The sequence below is a fragment of the Oryzias latipes genome, chromosome 9 (genome assembly GCF_053564925.1).
Source record: "Oryzias latipes strain Hd-rR chromosome 9, Olatipes_Hd-rR_3.1".
NCBI lineage: Eukaryota > Metazoa > Chordata > Actinopteri > Beloniformes > Adrianichthyidae > Oryzias > Oryzias latipes.
This window is the reverse complement of record NC_136245.1, coordinates 17836350-17864065: the sequence shown is the minus strand read 5'-3', so window position 1 is coordinate 17864065 and position 27716 is coordinate 17836350. Positions and strand designations below refer to the sequence as shown.

At 41.4% G+C, this 27716-nt stretch overlaps 2 protein-coding genes across 5 annotated transcripts in view; one reads left to right on the top strand and one right to left on the bottom strand.

Annotated features, from left to right (window-relative positions):
• bin3 (bridging integrator 3) overlaps nt 1–10527 on the top strand; it is a 33177-nt gene extending 22650 nt beyond the window's left edge. The window contains exons 6-9 of the mRNA XM_004072478.5: nt 2842–2882; nt 6300–6441; nt 7419–7553; nt 8856–10527. Of these exons, the coding sequence (XP_004072526.1) occupies nt 2842–2882; nt 6300–6441; nt 7419–7553; nt 8856–9002 (465 nt within the window). The 3' untranslated portion in view covers nt 9003–10527. The remainder of the gene's footprint in view (nt 1–2841; nt 2883–6299; nt 6442–7418; nt 7554–8855) is intronic.
• Nucleotides 10218–27484, bottom strand: acsl2 (acyl-CoA synthetase long chain family member 2). 4 transcript variants are annotated; one of them, XM_078952824.1, is made up of 21 exons: nt 26613–26668; nt 26376–26511; nt 16716–16951; nt 16523–16637; nt 16298–16362; nt 16129–16230; nt 15622–15721; nt 14140–14318; nt 14002–14034; nt 13790–13841; nt 13561–13634; nt 13196–13273; nt 12988–13122; nt 12774–12908; nt 11903–12071; nt 11730–11818; nt 11530–11646; nt 11294–11437; nt 11105–11206; nt 10955–11026; nt 10218–10879 (listed from the first exon to the last, which is right to left on the bottom strand). In XM_078952824.1, the coding sequence occupies exons 3-21, from the start codon at nt 16947–16949 to the stop codon at nt 10739–10741; spliced, it is 2136 nt and encodes a 711-aa protein (XP_078808950.1). In that variant the 5' UTR covers nt 16950–16951; nt 26376–26511; nt 26613–26668; the 3' UTR covers nt 10218–10738. The 4 variants fall into 4 exon arrangements, with proteins under 4 accessions (XP_078808950.1, XP_078808951.1, XP_004072527.2 ...); XM_078952825.1 differs by lacking the exons at nt 26376–26511; nt 26613–26668 and adding an exon at nt 27369–27484; XM_004072479.5 differs by lacking the exon at nt 26376–26511 and having other exon boundaries at nt 26613–26751.
• Nucleotides 27485–27716: the final 232 nt, after the last annotated feature.

Genomic DNA, 27716 nt, shown 5'->3' with positions numbered 1-27716 from the left:
TTATTCTGTCAGCAATGTGACAGTTTTTTTTGTGCTTTTGGCGCTTAGTAACTCAACATTTAGCTTGAGATGATGAAGCGCATTAACCGTCTGACAGGCAAAACCATGTCAACACCGTCAAAGGACACATTTTGTCATTTGTTTACCATTTACTTAGTGTTATGGATAATTGTTGCAGCATTTTTACATTTGATTTTTCTTTTCGTTTTACTCTCTTATTTTGTTTTTAAGTGCTTTGACAAAAGGCTTTTTTTTCAGATTTTATTTTTCTTTTCACATCTCATAAGAGCTTTTTTTGTAGTGTTTTCCAGTTTATGTGCCTGAACCCTAATTTTTGAAAACAATTGTTAAAGCAAATAGTCATTGTTTAAATTTTGAAGGCAGTTTGCTTTAATCTTGCAATTGTTTTATGCTAAATACTAACTGATCTATGTGATACTTAAGCTTCAGTTAATTGGTTATTGAGAGATTATTAAAATATCCTGGGAAATTTAGTTTGAAATCATTAAAAAAAAGATGCTTTCTTTTCTTTTTAATAATGTTCTAAAGAACAGATAAAAAACCAGCATCTTCTGGTTCAGTTCTAGAGTGAAGATTGAACAAACCTCTTCTCCTGCACTCATTGTGTCCTCCCCTCTACTCTCTTACCATCCCAGCTTTTCAGACGGGCTTCGCTCACAGTTCATCAAATTTTACTGCAGCCATTTTAAGTGACTAGACAAAGTAAATGTAGGTTTGTCAAATTGCGTGGTTTGTGACCTGGGCCGTGTATGTTCCAGGACTCGGCTTGGTTCGATGCCCAGGAAAAGTCAGTGTGCCCAGTGTGACCGTTTTCACATAAAAGCTCTTACATTCCTCTAAAACAATATGTTGCCAGCATTTTTTTCCCGTCATTACTATCTTTGGAATTCCGAAACAAAGAAAAATATATTCTTTGATATACACACACACCAACACACACATATAAACACGTTTAAAGTTAAGCTAACAAGTCCTACTTTTCATTTGAAGACTTTAAAGTCGTCTTTATCATCAAAACCTACATTTTTCCGGCGTGATTTTTCAGTCTCACTAGATAAAAATCTTTGCCTTGACATAATGTTCTCTTCCGAGTTTTGGCAGGGCTGTGTGGCTCCTTTTTTGTAAGGTGACTAAAAAAGACCTGGAGGCGAAAGAAACAAGTGTGAGAACTTTCTGCGAAGTCTTCTGTGTGGATCACCTCGAGGTTTGCTAGGTGTTTATAATCCAGCACGGCTCCTAAAACACTACTCTGACTTCTCCCTTTGAGCTGGCGGTTGATTCTGACGGCGCAGCGCTTCTCGTTGCAAACCTTGTTGCTCGAGCAAAACAGACACAAAAGCATCCACCCTTTGCTCCTCTCCCTGTTGAGACGAGATGTTCTGCCGCGGGGCGCTCAAGTGAGAGAGCCGGTAGATAAAACGTGCAGTGATAATGAAGGCAGCAGTGGCCCAGGTCTGTGTGTGTATTTCTGGGGCTGAGGAGGGCGCACAGCCCCGCCGGCGCACTGCTACCGAAGCTGAGCCCCAGTGTAGATGGCGGTAGTGCAGTAGAAGAGACTACGTTTGGAGGGATATTGATTTCCTCTGCGATCTGTGTATATTTTTGGGAGGCCTGTGTGCCAGGATGGCCTCTGCCCCATGACTCATTGATAGAGACTGATGCTTGAGCATCGGCCTCAGGCTCTACGGGGCCTCCAAGGAATATCTCTCATCCCCCCCTCACTGTGGGAAGGGGCAGAGGGTAGAGGGCATCAGCATGCTTAAGCAAATCTGATGCTGTACTCTCCCTCTTCTATGCATGTTCTCACCTTAAAAGTAGCAGCACATCTCAAATAAGGAGGGAGGGGGTATGGTTTGAATATGTAAAACCAAGAAAATGTGAATTCCCGTTTATTTATTTGTTATCTGTTCTCCGTTTTCCCTGAAACCATAATCAGCCTTTTTTTTTTTTTTTTTTTACTTGGAAATCTGCCTGTTTGAAGCTGCTGCTTTGTTTCCTTCTAGTCAGTTCACTTGTATAAAGCACAGCTGTGATTGCATTTCCATGCTGATGTGTGACTGACTGTCCCTGCAATGGTAAATGAAGTCATGAATACTGTAGCCTTCCTAAGTTCCTCCTTTCTAAGCATGTTGGAGGATCCAGCAGATCGTCTCCTTAATAAAGCACTGCTACAGTCATGAAAGTCATTTAAAATCTGCAACGTAAATAAAGCTTTAAAGTTCATTAACTGTGCAAAAACTTCTCATCTTTTCCAAGGCTGGAGGCCTGCAGATGTGATGTTAGTTTACTTCCATTTAAAACTCCCTTTCCCGCATCCTTTCTCCTCCCTTGTCGGTTTTGACAACCAGAAGGAGAAATGCTTGAAAATATGAACTGTTATTGTTCCGATGTTTGTTTGTTAAAAACTTTCATCTTGTACGGCAGCCCACTCTGCACAGGATTTGAAAATCAGTGGGGCTTTGCTTTTATGTCTGTCCCCTGACAGTTCATCCTTTTGTATTGCTAGCTCAATGAATATTCAGGGATTTCTCCTCGGGCTTGTGTACAATGAAAAGAGTCAACGTCATGAAAGTTTCTTTGCGATCACCCCCCTTCCCCTCCCATTTATTATCTTTTTTTTCTTGATTACTCTGTTTGAATGATAAACAACTGTTAGTTTTTATGCTAAAGGATTACTTTGCAGCTAATGAGCGAGAGTTGTAGAAGCTCTGCCTTCAGTGTTGATGTCATTCCATTTGACAGTGAATATCAATTGGTGTTTTTTTTTTCTTTGTCTGATGGTGAGTTTTGCATTTTGAACGACTGTTCTTCTCGTTACAGGTCACCCAAATTCAGAAGACTGTTATTGAGCCTCTGAAAAAGTAAGTGCTCTCTATTAGTTATCCTGTAGTATTTTGTGTTTGTTGTTTACAACAATTAAGTTTTACTAAATTGTTTTGATTTGTGTGAGAAATACCTGTAAAGATATTTGTTTTTTTTGCTTTAATTTCCAGTATACTAGTATAACCGGGAATTCTTTTTTGAATATTTCCCCCGTCTGACCTCGCCTGTCACTTCCATGACGGAGATTTTACATCCCTGTAAAAGGAAGCCGGGAGTGAGCCGTGTTTACTCTTTAGTCTATAAATGTTTATTTGGTTTTCATTTCCAATATTCGCCTCCATTTATACTACAGCAAGCGTTATTCCATTCCTTGAGCCTGACTTTGCTCACAGACGCACACACACACACACACACACACACACACAGGCACAAAAAAAGCAGAGGTGTTTCAGGGAGTGGCCGGACTTACCCACCCATCTTCCGGAATGCTAGTTAAGGCTTTGCTTCCTCCTCTTAGCTCCTCCCATGTTATTTAAGCATGTTTGGGAGCACAACTGTGTGTGCAGCAAAAGATGTGCTGAACATTCCTCCTATATTAAGTCTACTTTGGTCATTTACAGTTGTCATGAGGAGAACTCATTGTGACTGTAAACACGGCTTTAGTATCCGTGTCTGCGTTCGCCGGGCCCTCTCCCTCTTGTGCTTTGGTGGTGGAGCAATGACAGGATGGAATGGTTCTAATTTCCTCTTCCTGGTGGGCGGCAGGCGGACGTGTGGGCAGTCTCAGAATATGGCAGAGGGCCCAGCTTCCTGGACCAAGACCTGTGGATTAGTTGAGGAACAGAAGTGTCTCAGGACAGTGCACTCTCTCACACAAACATAGGCACATATGCAATCACTCGTGCAGGCTTCTGAGGGGGCGCCGTCTGACAAAGATGTTATTTCAGACCAGAAAACCAGATTTGATTAAAACGGAAGAAAAGTTTCAATATTAAACTGAACTGTGATCTTCCTTTTAAAAATGCAGCATTATCATTTGTCATTAATAAATAAGAATTCGTATTGCAAGCAGAAAGAAGGAATACAAAACATCCATTAAGATTCCATTAGTCATTTCCTAATAAATATGTTTTCTTCCTAAAATTCTCTGCTGGTGATCTTCTAGCATGGTAAAAACAATTAGTAAAGCAGATGGTTATATTCTATTAATGGAGGACTTTAGGTCTTTTAACTGTGTGTGTCTGTGTGTGGTTGATGGACACGAGAGTTTTGGCAGCCATATTTTTTTTCCAGCTCTCACACATTTCCCCTTAGTCTTTTAATCTACGTGGCTTTTTTTTTTTTTTTTACCAACTCGATGGGGGCACAGAGTGACATCACTGAGGGGAGGGGAGTGCGTGGGCAGCCAAGCATCTGTGTTATCTAGGCCTCATAACACAGGCCTTTCTGCTTCGTTGCTGTTTTGGGTGAGACAGAAGTCAAGCATGTTTTGAGACCTCTGCCCATGATTGAGCAAGAACTAAACAAACCACAAGCATCTCTCGCTATCAGAGGAAGTTTCCTCTCTTGCAGGGTTTCTGCTCATAAACAACCAAACACATTTTAACACAACATAACGTGCTGTTGCCTCAAGCTCTGATTATGATGGGGACCTTTGAAAATTTCACAAAAACTGTGCCCTTATCCATAGTTTTTGCTGCTCGCTGTGTATCGTTAGCGGTGACTTGTGCTGAGGTGATGGTCAAGAAAAACAGTCAGCCTCCCAGACTGAGGCTGTGTGGACCAGACTTGGGCTTGGCCGACAGGCCACACCGGACTTTACGCTGCTTGGCAGACGCACGCTGCAGATGCTATTTTCATCAGGCCTGTTCACCACAGCCCGACCCGTCTCATGTACAGCGGTATGCCTTTGGCCCCCTCGCTGCCTCCAACCAGTCAGCCGTCGGCGCTGACCACAAATGAACTCCGACGGGGTTGACTGGTAGTTGTATAGCAAGAATTGGAGAGTTTTAGGACCAAAAGAATGTGGACATTTTCAGCTGCTGTTTATGCTCATGTCGTAATCCAGGGTTTAGCTGAGTCATTGGGAGGTTTGGACCCAAAGAAGGGTGATGCGTGAGGCATCTACCTCCAGCCTGATAGGGTCAAGGGTTAATTGTAATTGATCATGTGTTAAGCCATTAACTGTTACAGGACAGTTTTGTTGCAAAAAGGAGGCTCTAACCTGTTAAAAATCAACACGTGTGCTGCTTTTTTCAGATGCCATCAGCTTTCTTACTGTGTTGTCATGAAACATAAAGACGATCCATACAGGAGAAGCAAAATGCCTGGAGGGCAGTTGCATAATTCCGTGGCGCTTCAAGTTTGTGTACACTGGAGCAGATAGTAGACTTGAGGATCAGCATACACCCCTGTTGTAAACTGAGCCAAAGTAGTATTTTTTATAAATAGTGGAAGAGCGTGGGCTGTGGGGCTGGGCTTGCACTGAGCTGTGTGAAGTCACTTGCGCACTTCTAGACCACTCCTTGCTTAACTTCCTGTCAGAAACAATCCCTGCTTGTCTGGGACAGAGTCTGGGCCTCCTTTTACCCCTTTGGACCTCTGCCGTGATGCCGTGCCAGACACATTCGTTATCCCGGATTTCACAATCAATTCACAGGTTCCCAGTGGTTTTTTCATCTGCTAAGAAGAACTGAACAAAGGCCGGCATGAAGGGAATCCTAATTAAAGTAGTTGACAGTTTTTGAGACAAAATATTGCCATTGATGTGAACTCAAAAGATAAAAGGTTTGCACATCATAGAATATTCTTTAAATGGCTCAATCCAAAAGAAAACAAAAAAGTAACTGCTACAAATACTCTTACATAATTTTATTTTAGTCTGTTTTTTGTCTTTATCCTTCTTCCCACTTTTCCTGAATGTTGGTTGTACATATTTGACGAGTGTAAATAATTTTATCCACTTCATTTTAAAGTTAGGATGGGTCATAACTTTGGGTTTACTTTTTTCATTACTTTTTTTTTCTGTTTGTTAAATGTTTGGATTTAAAATATCCTTGTGGACATGTTTCCCGTTTTCCATTAAAATCCGGAACAAAACCAGTGCAACAAGTCCCAGGATGAAGCTCAGACTCCTGTTGCTAAGTTACAGATTAATGTTTTTCTATTTTTAGTGCGAGAGACCAGGAATCTTGTTGCAAGAATATATTTTCATGTGGAATATGATAATTGTCACAAAATGAAATGTTTCATGCTATTCTGAACGATAGTAATTAGATGATGGATGAGAGGAGGCTTAATGCAAAGCTGTCCTCGGGGGTTTCAAAGTGCCTCTTTGATAGTGATATGAAATCAAAATGACTTTAGTTGAGATGCAATACAGAATGCATGCCCCAGTGTTCTTGGTGAGGTACGGTTCTCTAAAGAAATGCTCTGGTTTTATCTGTTGGTCTCAGGTACAGCGGCGTCTTCCCCAGCCTCAACATGGCGGTGAAACGTCGGGAGCAGGCCCTGCAGGACTACAAGCGTTTGCAATCTAAAGTGGAGAAATATGAAGAGAAGGACAAAACCGGGCCCGTCATGGTGAAGCTGCATCAGGTGCGGGCGCGCGCCTCGCTGCATGTTGTCGATCCGTGACGGTTTTCCCCTCTGACTCAGAGCGGAGCGCCGCTCACCTGCTCTCACATGTTGTGAATAGAGCATAGAGCCCGAATAAGTGCAAAAAAGACACAAATGCTGACTGGATATGAACAAAAATAGTTGAGCGCATGTATAGTGTACATGTGCAGTGCTTCACCCACGCAAGCTACCAGCCTCTCAAGGACTGGCTTTTCAAAAAGGTGCTGCTGCACATCTACAGGCACGTAATTGAGAATTGTAGACACACATATATATACACCGTGAGGCCACTACAGAAGCACACACATTCATGGATAGCGCTGCAGCGTTGCCTATGATATTGCCTCTAACACATTCTCACATGGTGATCCACCCACACATGCTGAGAAAAGCACTGTCAGGGGAACAATGCCTTGAAGAGGCCCCTACATCCTTGCCCTTTAAGTAGCTCTGGACCTAAAGAAATGATTCTCAAACTGTATATGTTTACCATGACCACGGAAAAACATGTACAACTGATCAACAATATGGTTCTGTTTGAATACTGCACCTCCCCTTCCCCTCAGTATAAAAAAGACGGAAAAAAATCTCACCCTTATTCATCGTGCATTCCATAACTTCGTGCCTTGAGTAGACTGCCCACTAATACATTCACACAGAGATCAGTGGTGCTGCAGTCCACCCGCAGCCAAGTCTTCCCACATTACCGACTCCTCCTCACCGTGGTCGTGATTACAGCCATTTTGCACCGCATCTCCGTGGGAATTCAAAAACATCTTTCTAAACTAAAATGACAAGGACACGTTGATGCCTTCAGGTCTACATTTACCCAAACCTAGCAAATGACTGCTTCTTACTCCTATCAAGTGAAATGTTGCAGCACCTGCTGCTGGTCTGTTTGAGCTAATAGAGGAAGGTCCGAACCTTGTGTCCGTTTTTCCTCTTTTCACCACCAGGCAAAAGAAGAGCTCCGACCAGTCAAGGAAGACTTTGAGGCGAAGAACAAGCAGCTGCTGGACGAGATGCCCAAGTTCTACCAGAGCCGGATCGACTACTTCCAGCCAAGCTTTGAGGCTCTTATCCGGGCGCAGGTTGGTAGCCCTCGCTGAAGAGTCTATCACAGCTGTACAGACACACCCGTCCAACAGTCGTTTCAACATTGAATAAGTGTCTGAGGAGGGGTGTGTATAACCCAGGCAGTCTGTTTCTTTCCATGCGGCACTAATGTGATTAACCCCCAGCGACAACCCACACACGGCTGTGTGGAAGGCCTCATCTGTCTGGCTCCTCTGCGGTCCTGCAGGCCTTCCTCTAACCTGGAGCTCTTCTTAAAGCAGCTGGGAGTCTAAAGAAAGCGCCACCATGTCCACTAGGCCATTCTGAGTTAGTCAAAGTAAACCAGATTATCTTCCGTGATGCACTTTAAACTTACAGTTAGCAAACTTGCTCCAAGTTTGTATTGTTTAGCATACAAAACAAACTTGATTTTTATTGAAATTACTGTGGAGGACACGCCCAGGTTTTTGTCATCCCTTCTTATGTGGACATTTCCGACAGAACTTTGAGAAAACCACGTTTGGGGAAAAAAATGTATCCGCTTTACCCCTACAAACAGCTGTAACCCAATACTTATGTCCCACGTGTGTGGTTAAGTTGGTAAACACTGATGTAAACAGGCAACATCATTCAATCTGAGCACTTTGAGAAGGTTTTACAAGGTGCTGTAGGCTCTAAGATTTCATTTGGAGATTTGTTACTTCTTAAAAACTCTCCGTTCTGACAGAGTTCTTGAGCTGCAAATCGGTTTAGCTCAGCAGTGACTTCTGCTTGTCTAGTAATCATCGTTGGTTTTGTCTGCAATGGAAATTGTTGTTTCAGTAGCTGGAGATGTTGCCCTTAAGTGTACAGCATTGTTTGCATTGCTTCATGTGTAAATATTGAGATTTGCGTGTGGGTTTCAAGGGGTTGTATTTCCCTGTACTTTCATTCTCTGCCCACTCTTCTGGAGTCTTGTAATGTGATTAAAGCCTATTAATCATCAAAGCAACTCTCTAGGGAGCCTGACTCATGAACTGAGGGGAAGAAGCAGGGGCGAGGAGTGTCAACAGAGCTTTCAGAGAACACTATCTCTTGTTCAGATTGAGAGAGAAAAGCAGGGTCACTGCCCCCCAAAGAAGCTCCTTTTTGGGGGGCTTGTTTTGTCTGTGGGCTCCCTCTTTTCAAATCGCTCATCATTTGGAGGGTCGTAGAGCTTTGAGACCACCAGCTTTAGCAAGTCTAGTTAGTGAAAGCATTGTTTATGATTGCTCTGGATGAACCCTCTTTAAAGTCATTTTAGAAGAAAAGATTCCAATTTTTCTTTTCTTTTTTGTTGTTTTTGCTTTGCACAACAGGTGGTCTATTTCACTGAAATGTACAAGATCTTCAATGATTTAACGGACCAGATCGACCAGGCAGGCATGACCGACGACCAGAGGCAGAAGGAGACGGAGGCCAAGCTCAGCGAGTTGCGGGCTCTGTCCATTGTTGCGGACGACTGAGGACGGAAGGCCGAATGTTGGGAGGTGCTCTTGTCATGCCTTTCTGAATGGATTCTGCTCTTTTCAAGCTCTCTGGGATTCAGACCGACTGCATTGGCCTTAACTTGATTATCAGTTTGTTTCCTCGTGGCCTCATCTCCCCCCCCCCCCCCCCCCTCTTTTTTTTTTTGCATGACACCCTGTTTCTTTGTCTGTACAAAGACTCAAAGCAGCCCAGTGCCGTGAAAAACGGATCCGTCAGCAAAGTGCAAAATAAGCCAAGAAGTTGTTGTGTTTTTATTTAAGTTAAGGATTTCTGTCAAGTTGAGTTTTATATTATAGGTGAGAGAATTCAGGATTGAAGTACAGAAAAGGTCTTGATTACTTTGTTAGTGAGACTTACTAACTGGCTGACAAAGAAATAATTTAACACTGAAATTAATCATTTTGTAATAAACTGCAGGTTTAAAAAAAAAAAGGAAACACTAGCTCTTTAACTTGATCTCATGTTATTCGTAGCTCTGTGCCATGAGGATAAATAATTTACACCGTTTATCTGTTATAACCACTGTTTAATGTGTCCACATTGTCCCTCCAAGGAATAAATCATCTATAATAGAATCATAACTACCTTGGAAAGTGGACGGCTCATCCTGGAAGGATGGCAGACATCTGCCCAGATCTGAAAGGCTTGGGACCCCCTCTAGTGGTCACTACTGGCTACGACATTTAGATTCCCCCCCAAATTTCACATCCACTGTTCTTTTATTGTTAGTAGTGGGTAGTTTTGTTTATTAGCACAGGACCTCACACAATATTGGCTTTCTAGAGCGTCCTTTCTGTTCCTCAACACCAGGGATTGAAGCCAGTGTTTGTTTTTGGCTTCTCTTAGTCTGGGACCAAATCCTTCTGCCATTGCACTCATTTGTTCCACCCCTGAGTTGGTGAATCGTGGTCAAGGTAGAAAGCACTACATGATATACATGAAGATATTCTAATGTCATTTTGTTTTTCTGTACGGTTTTACAACCAGTTAACTATTATTTATTATTCTTTTCTACATTTTTGAAGAAACTGCTAAATATGTTGTCATGCAGGGGGAAGTGTTTGATATATAAAAATGTTTTTTTTTTCTAATTTTCTATGACAATCTTTAATATCAACGATAATCATGAAATAATAAACGAGTACAAAACTAGTTTCTCAATAGACTGATTTAAAGTTAAAGCGAAGAAGTCCAGTTGTAATAGTTTATTTTTTTATTTATTACAATTCGCTGTAGATTAGGATGCATATTTTCCCGTTTTCTGTGATGAAATCATTAATAGGATTAGCTAGTACCACAGCCATATTCACGATGATGATGGGTTACTGTAGCGCACAAACCTCCAGTTAGTGCATGTTCAAGAAGAACCATGTACACACAACACATTCCCTTACATGGTTGCTTAGGAAAATAGTGCAATGTAAAGACAATGTTATTTTTATGACTCTGGGTGACTTTTTATGATGTGATTCTACAATTAAAGAATTGGTGTTCCCAAAACATGTTCTTGTGAGTCATGGAGTAAACTTTAAATGACACTGGAATGGAGAGAAATCTGAGAAAAGAGGAAAAAGAATCTCTTTTAAAGCAGCAACATGCTCAACAGGTGGGTTTCTCTTGTAAGCACTACAGGAATTTGGGGACTATTTTCTTCCCTCCAAAACTCAGCTTATGTTTTCCTTTTATGGACGTTGGCGTCTGGTGTTTTGAGTCAAAGTGGCGTCTTGCTGTACATGCTTGACAGCTGTTCCTGGAAGACTTGGCGGATGTCGTTGCGTCTGCTTTTCAGGGTCGGCGTGAGAAGGCCGTTGGCGATGCTGAACATCTCTGGATGCAAATAAAGATCCTTTACCTGAGATGAGAAATGAAATGTGTTCACTGTAGTGCAGCTTTTCGTAGCTTATTCAATTAAGAAGAGTCTGCTTACCTGTTCAAAGGACTTCAACCCGGCTTCCTTCCCCACACCTCTCATGTCCTCTAGTACTGCATTCTTTACATCCTGTTGGGAGAGTCTGTGTTTTAAACCTGTTGAAACGGTTAAATCAAAAGGATGTTTGTGAAAAAAGGTTTGGCTTACAGGATTTTGGCAGAGTTCCTTGTAGGACCCCATGAAGCCTCTCTCTTTAGACCAGTCAACAAAAACTTCTGGGTCGGGCACAACAATCCCAACCAGATAAGACTGTTGATGCACAAAAGGATGTGAAGGATTCAAGTAGCGACCAATGGTGGTTTGCAGTAGAAAACACATGGCGACCTAATGCAGTACCTGTAAACTGTCTCCGTGGACAAACACCTGCAGCACAGGAGTGGAACGCATGTAGATGTTCTCTATCTTTTCTGGGGCAATGTACTCCCCCTGGGACAACTTGAAGATGTGCTTTTTTCTATCGACGATTCGCAAAGAGCCGTTCTAGAAAACAGGTGTTTAGTGACTCAACATTTGCACACAAAAAACAGAAAAGGAAAATAGACGGATAACACACGTAGTAGAAAGTGTTTTACTTTTAGCCACTGGCCCACATCTCCAGTGTGAAGCCAGCCCTCGCTGTCCAAAGCCTCTGCCGTCCTTTCCGGGTCCTTCAGGTAGCCTCTGAACACACTTGGGCCCTGAATACAGATCTGAGAATACAGATCTGATGAAGCATCACACAGTTCGGCCAGCTTCTAGAGGGCAAATGCAGGATACATTGACACCAGCTCACCTCTCCCTCTCCATTTTTAGCATAGTAATTCATATCAGGGATGTCCACCAGCTTCACCATGGCACAAGGTAAAGGAGCACCAACGTGACCTGAAAGAGCCAACCCACATCCCTGCTGAGGAAGAGGAGGAACATCCTCTACAAGAGCAAAAATGTCAATGAAGGGAGAATCACCTGTGCTACTGTCCCCCGGCATGGAGAACGTGCACCCGCTGGTGCACTCCGTCTGTCCATAACCTTCAAATATCAAGCAGCCTAAAGTGGCTCTGAGGAAGGACAGCACTGTGGAGGAGATGGGTGCTGAGGCCGTCAGGACGAACCGCAGGTTGCCTCCCAAACTCGCCTGGAACCAGAACGACAAGGAAGCTGCATTTATGTGAAATGACTCATCTGTTGCTAGAATTCCGACTTTGTCATATGATTCCAGTTCTTATAATTGAGGCTTTTTGATCTGATTTGATGCTTGAAATTTTGACACAGGAGTGGAATCTGCTGAGGTCTATCTGAAGCTTTTTTTTTTTTTATTGCTAATTAAACAGCTTAACAGTGCTGTAAACATGAGTAACTGAATTTAGGCTTCAACAGAAGTCAAACTAAAATGCTGGACATGAAGAATGTGCAGGTTGGTTCCTCTTAAAGCCAAGTTTTAGTGAAAACCTACAGACAAAATGTTCAACGTAAACTTAGACAAACTAAAAACGGGTCTTTTTGATTTTTTAATTTACACTTTGTATTTTAAACCATTTTTTATTTAACAAAACTTTTAGATGATGCACAGAAATTTTGTTAGATCGCCACAGTGAAGCACGGAAGTGAGACTGTGATGATGAGGGTCTTTGCAGCTGTTGGACTGATAACATTTTTAGAAGCTTTTACCAGTGCTTCTGAATAGAAATGTCTAGATTCAAGAACAAAAAAAAACACTGATGTGGTTCTTTAGGACAAACTTAACATCAAGAGGACAGACTAAGAATGAATATGGAGAATACAAAAAAAAAAAAATCTTTTGAAGTTGTTTCCAAAGTTGCAACCTACACAAACTCACTTGAATCTTGTTAAAAATCAGCTTATCCCACAGACTGTTGTTCCGCACGATCCCCCTGCTGAGCTCCGCCTGCTTCCTCTGCACGGCAAAGTGAAGCAGAGCCCTTCGAAACGGGGACTTCGTGGAGGCCAGGATCTCCACAGATCCGAGGGAAAACAACGTTATTATGACATCATCTTTCCCGGCTCTGGATTCACCTCAGCGACCTGCTGACCTTGTCGTAGATGCGATTGAGAAGACGTGGCACAACAGGGAGGAAAGTAGGTTTGAGAGTCTTCATGTCGTCCATGAGAAGAGTGATGTCCCCTTGATAAAACCCTACACTGGCTCCAAAGCAGAACATTGTGAGCTGCAACAGAAATGAACTCAGTGGTTGTTTTTTGGCAAACGAGTCTAAAACTGAGATCTAGGAGTTTAGCTACCTGAATCATCCTCTCAAACATATGAGCGAGTGGCAGGTAAGAGATTGACACGTCGTCATGGCGGATCACAAAAAAACCCTAACAATGAACAAGTACAATGGAGAGATTAAGATGAGATACTTGCATATGGTGAAGTCATAAAAAAAGGCTTTATGGGTTTTTTCAACAGCAGTTTGCAAGCAGAGTCTTTAGACAGGGACAATTAGTTAAAGTACCTCATAGCGACAGCGGCAATCAAACACCCAATTGATCATACTATTAGACACAGCGGGGAGGACGACACATTTGAAATACAAGCGGATGGGAAGTGATTGCAGCCGTGAAGCTGTTCTCAATTAGACAACGAGGTGGAAATGTAGACAGACCTCCAGGATCTTAATGACAGAGGAAGTATTGGAGGCGATGTTGCCGTGGGTGATCATGGCTCCCTTGGGTTTCCCTGGATAAATAAACAAGAGATTATTGTAGAGTCCTGCACAGCAGAGGAAGCTGGCATAAAGAGAGCTTGTTAGTGGGCTTTGAGGGACATTTCTCTTCTGATGTGAATGAGATACAATTATAGGAGGGGAAAGAAATCCACAGATCAGACGGTACCTGTGGTTCCACTGGTGAAGCAAACCACTGCCAGATCCTGAGGCTGGGGCGGCTACAACAGACCGGGGAGGGGGAAAAAAGCAGTTTGAATCGGTTTTGTGTCTAAGCCCTGTTTACCCTGTTTGTTAATGATATCTTATCGGACAGGAGCTGCCAAGAGGGCTTTCAGAGTTTGATGTGACGGTGTCGCAGTTGAGAGCTGACAAACTCACCACAGGATCTTTGAGGTTCTGCCTTCCCAGTTCCTATGATAAGCACACAGATGGGTCTTCCCATCAATCTCTACATCATTGCTGATAGCTCCATTTGAATGAGTCAGCATTGTTGCTTGCAGCTTCCACAGCACTCACCATGAGCTCATCCAGTCTCAAAACCTCCACATGGCACTTCTTTGCCCTCTCAGCAAAGGCCTGGCTGAAGCTGGTGAAGAGAACCAGGCAGGACAGTTTTGGAGTCAAGCCCTTCTCCTTGATGTGCAGCAGAGATGCTGCCCTCTGCTCCTGGTCACAGATCACCAGTGACATCTCAGCTAGACAGGCACAAACAAGTGTTATCATCCGTGTGAAATCGCTGCTTTTTCCACTCAGATCTAACAAGTACAGCGTGCATCCCAGCTACCTAATCAGGTTGTGGACTGCAACACAGTCTTAAACAGATTACAAATACAATTAAACATTTTTTTTGTCTAATCTACTTTAACTTTTCTTGAATTCTCATTCATACTAGTAATTATTCAACGTTGAATTTTAGACCAATGAAATATAATTTGTAGTCTCTTGTAACTCATATCCCTCCTACAAGAATGTGTTTATTACAGCCCTCTACATCAGCGGTCCCCAACCTCCACGCTGCGTAGCGGTAACGCTCCATGGGACGGCTGGTCACAGAGAAAGAAATATGACCTACTTTTTTTCATTTTATTTATAATCGGAATCTGAAGGAAGTTTTAGTTTGAAAAACTACTGAATACTCCCCACAACATCCAACTCATTCTTGACGCATGTCAAGTTGCTCAGTCGTGTGTCGAAAACACATCCACGGCCCGCTGAATTTAAAGTTTATGAAAAACAAACGCATTTCAAATGTTTTTATTTTTACAGAAAAGAACCAGGAAGGAAATAGTAGAACAACATTTGACTTCAAAATAAAAGTAAACTGCATTTAACAGACAAAACCAGAAGCATTTCCTCCATATATGGATTTGTTGTAACAGTTGTTCCTGCACATTTTAATAAGAATATATTATTTTTAGGAAATACCTTTTTTATTTTATATCTATCTATTGCCCCTTCAAAATCGGACGAGGCTGAAGTTGGCGTCCAATTTTTAGCTTCCACTTTGCAAGTTAAAGAAAAAAAGAAAATCTCTATCACATTTTAATGGTTCCTACACAAAGTCTAATAAAGCTTAAAGCAGCTGCAGACATTTTGCAAAAGATGAGGATAAACTTTACCCTCAAAAGTTAAGGAAAACTGGAGGATACAAAAAAAAAAGAAGAAAGAAATTATGCGTCCCCTTTAGCCTCGTACAGGCTGTTGAAACCAGTCTGTGGCCTGAAAAAGGTTGGGGACCACTGCTGTAGTAATAGGAAGATCTCCATTTAAGCTAACACCAAAGGGCTGGCTGCTTTTACTTAAAACTGTTTAGTTACCAACTAAAGTGACTATGTTCATCACTAGTCCATTGTTTGCATAATTATCTTTCACACTAAGAATGAATAAATCATATGAATCTCCAAGCCTCCTTCCCAGCGGTTGACTTTGTGGCATTTCATTTAGAATTTGAAATCATTTCAGTGCATTCCGATTTAAGCCTCTTCAAGTTTTTCTTACCGAGGTTGATGATGTGGACCATGGCCTCTGTCCCCAGCGTGTCGTACAGAGGAACCACCGCCATGGAGTAAGTGTAGCAGGCTAACTCTGAAATGACCCACTGCCGCCAGCAGAGGGAGACAAAGCAGCGCAGTTAGAACTCACTCCAGCTTCAGTGGTTCCTGTCTACTTGTGGTTGATATCTCACATTAATATGCATAATCATCCACTCTGCTGTGCATTTCCCATTTAACAAAACAAACAAAAGCCTGTTCTAAATAGATGGCGTTGGGGATTCTTTGAAAATGAGAGTCAATTTTCCGCTCCATCGGGGCCTTAAGCCACTCGTTAAACCAGTCAACACAGCAATGACAGAAACAGGCCGCTGTGATGAATGTATTTAAAACATGAGCTTGAAAGTAGACACACAGCTGCCCTGGAGGCCCACATTCATCTCCTGCACCTTGCTCTCGACATAAATTAAGTTAAACACACACTCCGCGCACAGATACCTGGACGGGTCCATACCTCAGGTTTGTTTTGCCCAAATATGCCGATGTATTGCTCCGGGGTGGGCAGGCAGCCTTTTGCCAAGAGGCCAGAGCCAATCCACTGAGCCTGCTGAGCCACCTACAAGAACGGACACGCTCGCCATCATGTCAGAGCAACTGTGACAGAAGAATGAAGCTCTTCAAACCTCAGTGTAGGAGATCCACTCATAGGGCTGACCCGGTTTCCTGTAACCCAGACACTGGCCATTTCCTGAAAGGAAAAGGTCACCTTGAGTTAATGAAGAACTGTGTTTATGTATATCAAATAAATTCTTATTTGATATCCTCTTTAATCTGTGCGGATTACATTTTTAATGGTTTCCTCCCTGTTCTTAAACACGATCAAGCTAAATGCTCAGAGCATCTATCACCTGTGATCCTCAGGCCTCTCTGGAACAGATCATAAGCCGTCCTCACATCGTCATAGTAAAACTCCAGCAGGGTGTCATCCTTTAAAAGGGCTGACCTCCTGCAGCTTGGATTTCCCTGCAACCCAGAAAGTCTTCATGGACGAGCACGGACACGTTCAAATACTGGAACCCTGATCAACCGTTCTCCACTTACACCGACAGCAACCGACTGGGCCTGAAGATCACAGGGAGGCTGTAGCGGCCGAGGACGGGTCACCAGCCAGTACGCCGTGACGGAGGCCAGGGCTCCTAAGCCCAGCAGAGAGGATGTGGACAGGGAGATGGAGGACACGGGCACAGGTGGAAGAAGACTCCAGAGGTCCTCCAGCTCAGATCTTTTGAGTCCTGCATGTGAGCGAAGCGACCGCATCCATTCCTGAAGAGGCATACCTGCAGGGAGAAAAGGGGAGGATCACTAAGTGCACAGATAGAAGTTGGAAAATGGAGCAAACGCAAACACATTTTTTAATTGATTCGTTAGTTCAACTTCCTATAAAAAAGTTCATTAACAGATCTAGCAAGCAGACTTTGAGCTAATCAATAATAACATTGGATAATGACATCATAATGTAAAGCTTTATAAAAACATGATGATGTAACACAAACTATGGTTTTCAATCCTGCAGAATTTCACATGCATGACTTCAAAGGTTTGCACATAAATGCATGTTGGTTTCTCTGAATGAACAAAGTGGCGCTCCAGCGTTGTCTCCTTGTTTTTTCGACAATGACCCTCTGAAAAAAACATGACTTAATTTAAAAGAAGCTTTAACAAAAATGGGCATTGAAGTATTAGGTCTACAATCTTGGCCCTGGTGTCTTTCGACAGCTCTTTGGTCCTGGCCCTGGTGGAGAGGTGGATGTCTGGCCGTTTAAAGGTATCGTGTTGATGATATAGTAGTGGCTTCTTAAAGAAGTAACAGGTATGTGAGGGAAGGAGTACTTCCTTGTTTATAAGAGCTGAATAATTATTTGCTGCATCAATTTTTTTTGGCCCAATACGAATATTCATCAGTTTCATGCAACATGTATCTCCTAAGAGAAAACATTCTTAAGGACAAATTCTCTTAAAAAGGTTTAACTGGATACTGAATAAGAATATAAGGCATATAGTGGATTATTTTTTAGATTTCTAAAAAAAAAATACTAAAATAACTAAAACTAAATAAAAAGGTGTGATATCTGATAATAAATATAAACAAAGATTTTTGAAGGTTTAGAGTAGCACTTTTCCCATAATAGTTTGGCTTTGTGTTTTTATTTTGATATCAAAATCTGATTCCTCTATCACCCACAATGCATTTTGTTTTCTGCTCTAACTTCTTAAAGACCCACTCTGATGAAAACTGTGTTTTAACATGTTCTTGTGGCATTTTTCTCATGATGGGGGATATAAATAAAGAAAAGAATTCATAAAATTACATTCCTTTATATTTCTTTATTCAAATTGTTGCTAATTGGGAGCAGAAAGAAAATATGCCGACAGAAAAAAGGGCCACAAGCTCCCTGCTCTGCTCCATTCTGATGCATCCACTAGCACATAAATAGATGCAAATAGCTTTTTGTTTTTGCCGTCCGAGCTGGCATCTGGCTCAAAACCGTACAGCTGGATAGCTCCGATGTTGCTCGCCATTTTTGTCTCATTGGGGTTGCAAGTTAGCGGGAGAGCAAGTAAACAGATGAATGAGGGGAAATGGAGGCGGACGTACTCTGTGCCACAACTCATATGTGAATTTCTAATAAACTCCTGCTGCTCTGCAGAAAATATGCCCCACGATGCATTTCTGGATTTCGGCTAAAAACGTCATAACTGGGAACGCTTTGACAAAAGATCAGAGAGAGACTTTACTTTTCATATACCTGCACACAGACACAAAAAAGCTGCTTTTATCAGATTGTTTAGTAGAATCAGTGACATGCACTCATTTGCCCAAATGTCCTTTGAAAGTTGCTTCTTTCATTTGCTCAAAGGAATAAAGGCACAACAGTGCAACGTCACAACCTTGGAGTCCAGCCCTCAGAGTCTGCTTAGAAGGCTCGACAGAGAAGAAAAGACTCGGGGCCCTGAGCTGGGAGGAGTCCTGGGGAGTGGAGAGACACCAGGAAGTAATAATGACGGCCTTCACAGAAACCGCCGTTGGGGTTACTCTCAGTCATCCTCTGACGCTGCTTCACCCAACGGGCAAAAAAAAAAAAAAAAAGCCTCACACCAAAACTGAATGAACCAATGAGAAAGTAAAGAGGGAGTAATTACTGTGAATGCTGATTTAACCCTTTCTGCCAAATCCCTTCATCCCTACCACAAAAACAATTCAGCTCACTGAGGAAATCTTCTTCACGTTAACTCCACAGCCTAAATACCCCATGACCTCTCACCTACTTTCTCCCCCAGTGCCAGATAGGGGGAGGGGTGTTGGTGTGACACCCCCCCCTCCCCATCCCTCTGCCATCACCGAGCCCATGCGGTGCTATTTCACATCCCTTATTCTCTGAGGATTCATAATCTTCACGCAGCAGCAATTTATGCAAACTGAATCATTTAAGTTCCTCTGTTCACCTGCTGGAGCGACAAAGGAGCCACGCATCTCATTGAGTCTCTTAAGGTACAAAAATGGAGAGGAAAAGCTTTATGCAATGAAACGTCACCCAAAAAAAAGATGTGAAAAGAGGTTACCGCTCTGCCCCTCCTCTCTCTCTCTGTCCTTCCCTTTCATTAAATCCATTGTCAAAGTCGAGGAAAAGAACAGTTACGCTCCCAGCTTTCAGACCCAGGAGACGCTCAAAAAGAAGGGGAAAACGATACGGCAGGAGAAAGAGGAGCATCTTCACTCCACCAACTCCTACCTGCAGAGGAAAAACTTTTGGAGTTTCATGCAACAAGTGCACCAAAGTTTTGAGCAACAGATTCAAAGCAGATGTAAAAAAAGTGACTTAACCCAGCAACCATGAAATGCAATAAAGTGGCAAAATGCCCGTTTACAGGGAGATGGGAGGCCTGCAGCAGTCTGCATGTCTGAGCACATGCTGACGAGCAGAAACAGCAGAGATACTCTAACAAGAGGCAAACACGCACAGGCAACGTTACTTTATTTTTTTTATAATCCCCTGTTTCTTCACTGTCTTTTAACAGCAAAGAGCCTCTCGTGTAGTTTCAGCAAAGACTTACATACAATAGAAACAAGAGTAGTTTATCAACAACTGATTACCCTTGTGCTATCCTAGGCACTTTAACATTTGGAGTTGGGTCCTTTAGACCCACTAGACAGTGCACTGAAACTTTTTTCTTCAATAATTTGTGATCTTCACTGGTGTCCATGGATTACATGAAATCTTTCCACCTTTATCCACCTTTGTCATGGTAGGGAGAACACGTCAATGCAAGGGTGGGGTCATCTAAGATAGCACAAGAGTTAACAAGGAACGATTTGCAAGTGTTGAGTGTGATTACTCTGGAATGTACTCAGATGACCAAAAATTTACCTTCAGTGCAGGAAAAAAAAAAGTAGGAAATATGAGTTTTTGCCAATTTAATGTTTTCTTGAAAGACCTACCGGTACTCAGAAGAAAATTGTATTTTAGGCGTTTTGAACATGTTCGTGTGGCATTTTTCACGTGATGGAGGACATTTATAAAATTACGATTAAAATAGCATTTCTGAGTATTTCTTTATTCAAATCATTGTGAATCAAGAGCAGAAGAAAAAACGCTGTTGAGAAAATCTTGTAGCATTGATGCAGAAGCTACAATGGCCAGGCCACAAACTCCCTGCTCCTGATACATCCGTTTGTACACGACTAGATCCATGTAGCGTCTGTGTTTTCCTCGTCTGAGCTGACGTCTGACTCATAGCTGTACAAAAGGATAGCTCCAATTTCGCTTGCCATTTTTGTTGCACCAGTAATGTTAGGTTGGGGTTGTGAGGGGCTGTAAATTGGCAGGAGGGGGTGTAAACAGAGGGATGATGGGAAATGAGATCAGGCATACTCCACGCCTACAGTCCTGTTCACAACTCAGAGGTGAATTTCTAATGAACTCCTGCCGCTCTGCAGAAACTATGTATGGAAAACGACACAGGTGGATTTTGCCTGAAAACAGCATACCCGTATTTTCCGGACTATAAGTCGCACTTTTTTTCATGGTTTGGCAAGGGGTGCGACTTATACTCCGCAGCGACTTATATTAGAAATAAATTGAAATAAATACATTGTTAACCCTCCTGTTATGTTCATTTGTGAGGAACAGAGATGATGTTTCTGGGTCAATTTGATGTATGAGGTATGTTAAGTGTTAAGAGGATGTTAAGTGACTCAGAGAATCAGCAAACTTTTTTTTACAGTAAGATCTTGAAGGCTAACAACATAATATTCTATTTTCCAATGATTTCATAGATTCAGAAATGCAATAAAAGTGAAAACTGTTTCTACAAATACAGGATGAAAACAGAGTATTAGTTGGCCAATGATGCTTCATGAAAGGAATAAATAATTAAGTAAGAGAAAGAATTACTGTGAAATTATTAGATAAACAGTCTGCTATGATTGTGTCATATAAGGTTGTGAAAGTTAAAATGCGACTTATAGTCCAGTGCGACTTATCTGTGTTTTTTTCTACTTTATAATGCATTTTTGGGCTGGTGCGACTTATACTCCGGTGCGACTTATAGTCCGGAAAATACGGTAATCATAATTAAAAGACCACGCTTTTACAAAAGAAAAAACAAAACAAAAAAAGGAAAATGTCACCTCATGAAGGCATTAGGCGATAGTTTCTCCCTACTAACAACAATAACAGAACAAGCTTTATGCAGAGCTGAGCTTCAGTCTTGATGGGAGCAACACTGGTGACTGACCCAGAAAACTACAAGAGGTGACTCAGAAGTGGGGGAAACTTTTATGGGGGAGAGCGGGGCCACTTTTCCTCTTTGTACTTGCAGTTCCAGACCAGTAGCAGCAGCAGCAAAGCGCTCTGCACATGCTCCGTTGGCCTGGAGAGATGAGTGGTGTGATGGAGGGGAGCTGTAAAGGCGGCTGTAAGACGGACACGTGACGCCCCTCACACCCCTCCTTTGGGGCGGCCGGAGGGAAACGAGCGGACGGGAAAGAATGGAGGACACGTGTGTCTTCCGGCGGAGCGCTCCGAATGAAGACGGATGGGCACAGAGATGCAGTTTTAATAAAAAAGCGGACATAGCCAGATTACTTTACAGATGAAAAGGGTAAAAGCTATAACATCAATGAAGCAGCAAACAGCCTGAATGACTATTTTGTAAACGTGGGTCCAGAGTTGGCAGCGGAAATTCCAAAATGCAAAACCAGCAAAGACAAAAATCCACCCATCAAAAGGAGCCCACACTCAATCTTTCTCTCTGATGTTCCACGGTCTGACATCGGATCCTGTGGAAAGCTACACCGCTAAAGATGAGCTTTAGCTGCTATTTTTGTTGGAACAAAGCACTTTATGAGCAGAATCGGAACAAGGAAGTGAGGACATTAACTACTTCTGACTGGTCAGACTGATGACGTGTGATTAAGCCTCCAAGAATGATTGGCAGAGACAGTTAAAGGGGCGGGACTTTTCTGAAAACAGCTTTGGCTGCAGCTAAATCGTGGTATCGTCATTCTTACCAAAATGTCTTTAATAAAATCAAATAAACAGAAATAAAAAAGTATTTTACGATCTTTCATATTCCAAATTACTCAGTGTTTTAACAGGGCCTGTTTGGATGAACAAAGAGTTGATATCCTGGAGATATCAGCAATTTAAAGTGTGTTGAAAAACACTGCACTATATAAAGATAAGAGGAGTTAAGGATCAACAGGTGTTTGAATAATTCCAAATACATGTGTGAAGTTGATTGTGGTGAAATAATCCGAGCTCTTTTAATTACAACCAATGAGTATTACATTGTGTAATGTGCGATAATGATTACTGAAATGTTTTAAATTACTATCAATACGGTTTAGATTTTCTTTACTTGATCTGCGATGGGTAGCAATGATTACTGGTTTAATGATATTGAATGATTATTACATGTCGGTTACCGTTACTGTTTACTGAAATCATGAATGAATTATTTTTGAAGACAATCGATCATCAATAAGCACTTGATTTTGAAAAGAATCTATCTGATCAGAACCGGATTACAGAAACTATACAAAACTACAAAATGAATGAACTCAGGAGGGGTGGGATTACAAAAGATTGCTGCTATCCACTCCTTTTCAAGCAATAAATCAAGCTCTACATGACTTTAGTTAATGATCCCCGTATTTAAATAAGCAAATGTGACTTAAGTGTGTCTTTGTTTTTGTTTTTTTAATTATGCGTTTCATGATTTCTGTAATGAGTTTGATAAATCTGTTATTTTTTTAAATGGCATTGACCACAATTAATGCTTGAAAGAAATCAGTCAAATCAAATCAATTTAGCACATTTGTGTGGCATTCCTGGCGTCACCGTCACACACAGTCGTTCACAAAGCAGTGAAGCTCCAGACCATGTGACCAACTCCAACCTCTTCTAACTTTGTCACTATTCTGCTCAGGTCTCTTCTGGTCTTCCAACACTTCATCAGATCGAGGATGGGGCATCAATCTAAACTGGTTGAACAGGTCGACACTGAATCCACATTTCAAGTTCCAGTCTAGGCATGTCCATCCATCTGGTACCGCTTTTAAAATTTATATTAAGGAATTAAGGAAAACAAGAGTTAGGATACATCATCCATGGTCAACAAAGGCCTACGACATCGAAAATTAAAATCAAAGTATTTTTATTGGTCAGTCAGGTGCGTGTTTCCATATTTTAGTATTACCTGTCAGTTAGGTTTAATGTGGAATTTAAAATCAGCTTTACTTTAACATACTTTAACATACTTTAACTGCATACTTTAACAACACCCTGTGAAAAAAAACAAGACCCTCAGGTCAGAGCTCACAAGAAGGGAAAATATGTCTATGCTTTTTGGTTTTTGGTGCAGACTGAGGGTCCAAAACTACTAAATCCATTCTTTTCCAGTTCATACTAATCCACAAAATCTGTCAGACTTCAAGTCTAAAATCGGTTTTATTTGCTTATTAAAAGCGTTTTCACATAACTAGTTACAGTATTTCAACTGAAAAAACAAACCGAACTGTGATGTCATACATTAACATCCAACAGAAAAACTTTTATTTTGCCTAAATATGATCTTTTTATGAATTGCTGGTGTCTTTTTAAAGTCCACATTGATTAATTTTATGAACCCAGCTCTGGTGCAGACAGAATGTTTGCAGGCAGAGTTTTAAAGTCAGCCATGCTTTTATTTCTAATTAAGCATTCATGACATGTAACCTCCTCTTTGTTTCCAGGGCAAATGCCCTGTATATTTCCCACAAAGCAGTAGATTCTTCTATGATAATCGACTACAAACAGTCGGACATGTTTGTAGTCCAGAGGAAAACCTCAGGATGATTTTACTTGGGTCTAAGCCTTCTAACCTTAAATTCTTCCCCAAACTAACAATTAAAAGAGAAAATGTCTTAAGTCTGGGTTTCTCTTTAATGAGATGTTATAGACAGAATGCTGAATTGATGGAAAATAGTGTGAAAAGTGCTTGATCATAGTTTCAAAAAGCCTCAGATTTTAGATAAAATGAAAGCCACAGAAGCCAACATCAACGGGTTTGGTGGGAGGAAGTCATTCGCTGAGCCGACAGCTTACCTCTCACTCCAACACAGCCTCAATCCTGCTCTCCAAACATGGATGCTGAAACATCTGCATCTGCGTGTGGAGGAACTCTAGCACCTAGAGCATCATCTCACTCAAGAACCCCTCAGAAGACCATCTCACTGCATAAAAGTCCTACAGAAACAGTTGCCTTCGCATTTGAGTAGCTTCAAAACCCTTTCAGGATCTCCTGCAGGTTTCTGCTCCGGAACTAAAGCTGATATTCTCTTTCTGCAGGAGTTAGCCAACTGTTACCTGGACTAAGCAGTTCTGTGAGCTGTGGAGCTCTAGAAATGGACTATAACCCCTTAACTCGATCCAGCCTGCATTGACTACATGAGAAGCCTCAAAGACAGAAAAGGATACCTTCACAGCCCCTTGATCCCAGTTCCATAATTCACTCATTCATCCTTTCTGGATAACGTCACCATAAACATATAGAAGACTAAACCTAATGTTGGCTTAACATGGAGTAGGAACTAAGAATTTACCTCCTGGAGAACAGTTAGAGATCTTATACCTGGATGTTCAGCTGAGCTGCAACACCGTGTTTGTACACACAACAGAACAGAGCAGAGTGTTCTTCAGAAAGCCTAAGCCTAGCTTAGGTCATTTAAGTATTTACAATAGATAAGTCAGTAAGGAGCGAGACCAACGCAGAAGTGACTAAATTCATTAAAATAAATCAGCTGCTGGGTCGACCACAGTGTTCCTCTGGCATAAGGTACATCATACGATGCAGCAGAGCCAAGCCAATGCTTGAATGCAACGTCAAACACTACTATGTACGTGAAAGATGAGGAGGCAGTGTGTCCGGCTGCTGAACATCTGCCATGCATTCATTTATGTGAAAGTGCAGTGAAAAACAGAAGGAAGCATTCTTTAATTCTTTATACAACCCTAAACAATAACAGACAAAACAAACACACAATCTATCAGCTGCTGTGTTTCACCAGAATAGTGTGTCTGCTGAGGAAAAAAAGTGAACACTCAGTAGAGGAATCTCTCTGTAACCATTTAAATAAAACTGTTTTTTTAAGACGATGTAAGACCTAGTACTTTTTAAAATATCACCTATAAAAGAAAAAAAAACCTTTCCTGAGTTGTTTTGTTAAATGCTTTTGTCCTAAAATACACAAAGCTCCATGGAGAGACGCGGATCAAGTGATGCTGAAGAACCTTCACAGCATCAATGGCGTGTTGTTGCTGTTGTTTCAATTAAGAAGAGATTTTTGGAATATTGAGTGTTTCAGCTGCAGACAAGACTGTGTGGACCTGCAGTTTTTAGAAGCAGCGACAGAATGATGGCAGGACAACTGAACTGCAGAAGATAGAACCTTCTACATCTAACATTACTCCTGTTTTAAAGATCTGATTCTGGTTTGAGAGAAAAAAGGATTTTAAACAACTTAAATTGAAGTGAAATCGTTTAAAAGGTGAAATGAGGATTTATGGCTGAAGGAAAGAGGCCAGAAGGGTCAAATTTGAATGTCAGTCAATAACAAATACCACAATGTAGTCATGTTACTATGGTTGGTTGGTCAGTGTCACTGTACCTCTGAAAACAATGAAGCCTTTGTTCCTGTAAACAAAGTAAAGAATAACCTGTTTCTGGATCCAATTTGAAATTACCTGTCACTTTCATGTGTCCCATGCTGTTTTGTACCACTTTATATTTAATATATATAACACACATTAAAACCTTCATTATCAACTGTGACCTCAACATCATGAAAATTAAATGTCTCTAAAAGTAAAAGATGAAAAGCTAATCAATGAAAACCTGAAAATATAGAATTTATAACAGAGCAGATGTTTTCAATGATGTTCAAAAGTTGTAATGCCAAACATAAAATCCTTATTTTTGTTTTTAAAAATGCAATGAATTAAAAAAAGGATTTAATTTATTTACACAAAGTTGCAACGTGCAAAGTTTTTTTCTAACCATTTTAAACTTCTTTTACTTTGAAAATAAGGATTACGCCGTTTTCTGTTAGTTTACGTTTCTTTCAATTTGTCCTCCTTTTCTATTTGTTGATCTGATTCTTAAATGTTTATCTGTGGACACCTTCTCAGACGATTGGATTAGCGGGTGTTGAACTCTGACCTGCAGTTTCACCCTCATCTCTGCAGCTTTAGTGAGACACCGCGTCCTTTCACGCGCTCCATGCAAGTTTCTTCATCCTGATCTGTCTCCACGGGGCTGCAGAACTGTGTGTCGAGTTGCTGCAAAACTTTTTCAACTTTTGAGCGAGGTTTCTCGTGTTAAACGGAAGAATTTGAACTAAAAGTAAGTCGACAAGTTTTATTTAAAAAATAAAAAAAAGGAAAAGAAAAAGTTTACCTGAGCGAGACGCAGCCCCCCGAAACTGTCGCAAGCCACAAGACCAAATCAATGCCTCTGCAGACTGTCCATCGGTATTTACCCACTTTTGAAGTCCCACGTGACGCGTCTTCATTTCCGGTCAAACTTTCAAATTAATACGAAGTACGGTTTGAGTAAATGCAGTCCGTAGGACGTTAGTAGGAGAATAAAAAATGAAAGTGTCTGTTTGCACGTACTTTTCCAAATGCGTACGGCCAGTGCTGAACCTTTTCTTGGCTACACGGACCCAGAGGAAGGGTTAAGTTTAGGGTTACGGTTGCAGTTAGGGTTAAACACCTCCAAACTGATCAATTATGGAGAACACATTTCACACACGTGACAACTAATCGGACTTAAACTTAAACTTTAAGTTTAATTTGGCCAACAACAAAAGCCTACGACGCACTCAAAATACCTGCAGACAATGCAACAATGTGCGTCTAGGCTGCACGTAGTGCGTGTGTTCAACATTAATTTCTATCACTTTTTGTGCTGGTCGCACGTAAATACGGACGAATAACACCAGCCAAAGACAAAATAATGTTTTAAATAATTTATTATCTTCATATTTGCCCCTATTTGAAACAAATATTCCAGATTTTTGGAGGCAAAACCCATACTCTTCGAAAAATACATTATCTCAACTGAGGTGCAAAGTTTATACTAATCTGTAATTGAATTTACCTTAGATAGAATATTCTACCATAAAGAAGAAATTACAATTATGATCATCACCTGGAGGTTTTGCTCTGTTGTGTTTGAATTCGTTTCTGATTTCTTATTTTGGTAGGATCGGTGCAAAACTTCTTGCTCCTGCTTTGTCGTGTTTTCCCCCCGGCGCTTCACTTTTTAAAATACAGCCTTCGCTGGCGCTGACGTCACCCAAGTCAAACCCGGGACCAACCACCCTCAAAATACAGACTTTACGGGAAAACGCGGTTTTAAGAGGAAACCAAAGGAATTCGATCTTTTCATTGAGCTGGAAAGCAGGGATGTCATCAGACTTTCTCCTTGAATTGTTAACAAGTATTTCTTTTCTTTCAATTCTTTATTTTAAAGTAGGATAAACAAAATAGTTCAGTT

Excerpts from the sequence above, each read along its gene's own strand:
- acsl2 (XM_004072479.5), bottom strand. The coding sequence starts at position 26,727 with ATGAAGACGCGTCACGTGGGACTTCAAAAGTGGGTAAATACCGATGGA. Across the intron at positions 16,363-16,522 it reads GAGAGGCCTGAGGATCACAG|GAAATGGCCAGTGTCTGGGT; the intron begins GTGATAGATGCT and ends TTTTCCTTTCAG. Across the intron at positions 11,647-11,729 it reads CTAAAAATGGAGAGGGAGAG|ATCTGTATTCAGGGCCCAAG; the intron begins GTGAGCTGGTGT and ends CTGTATTCTCAG.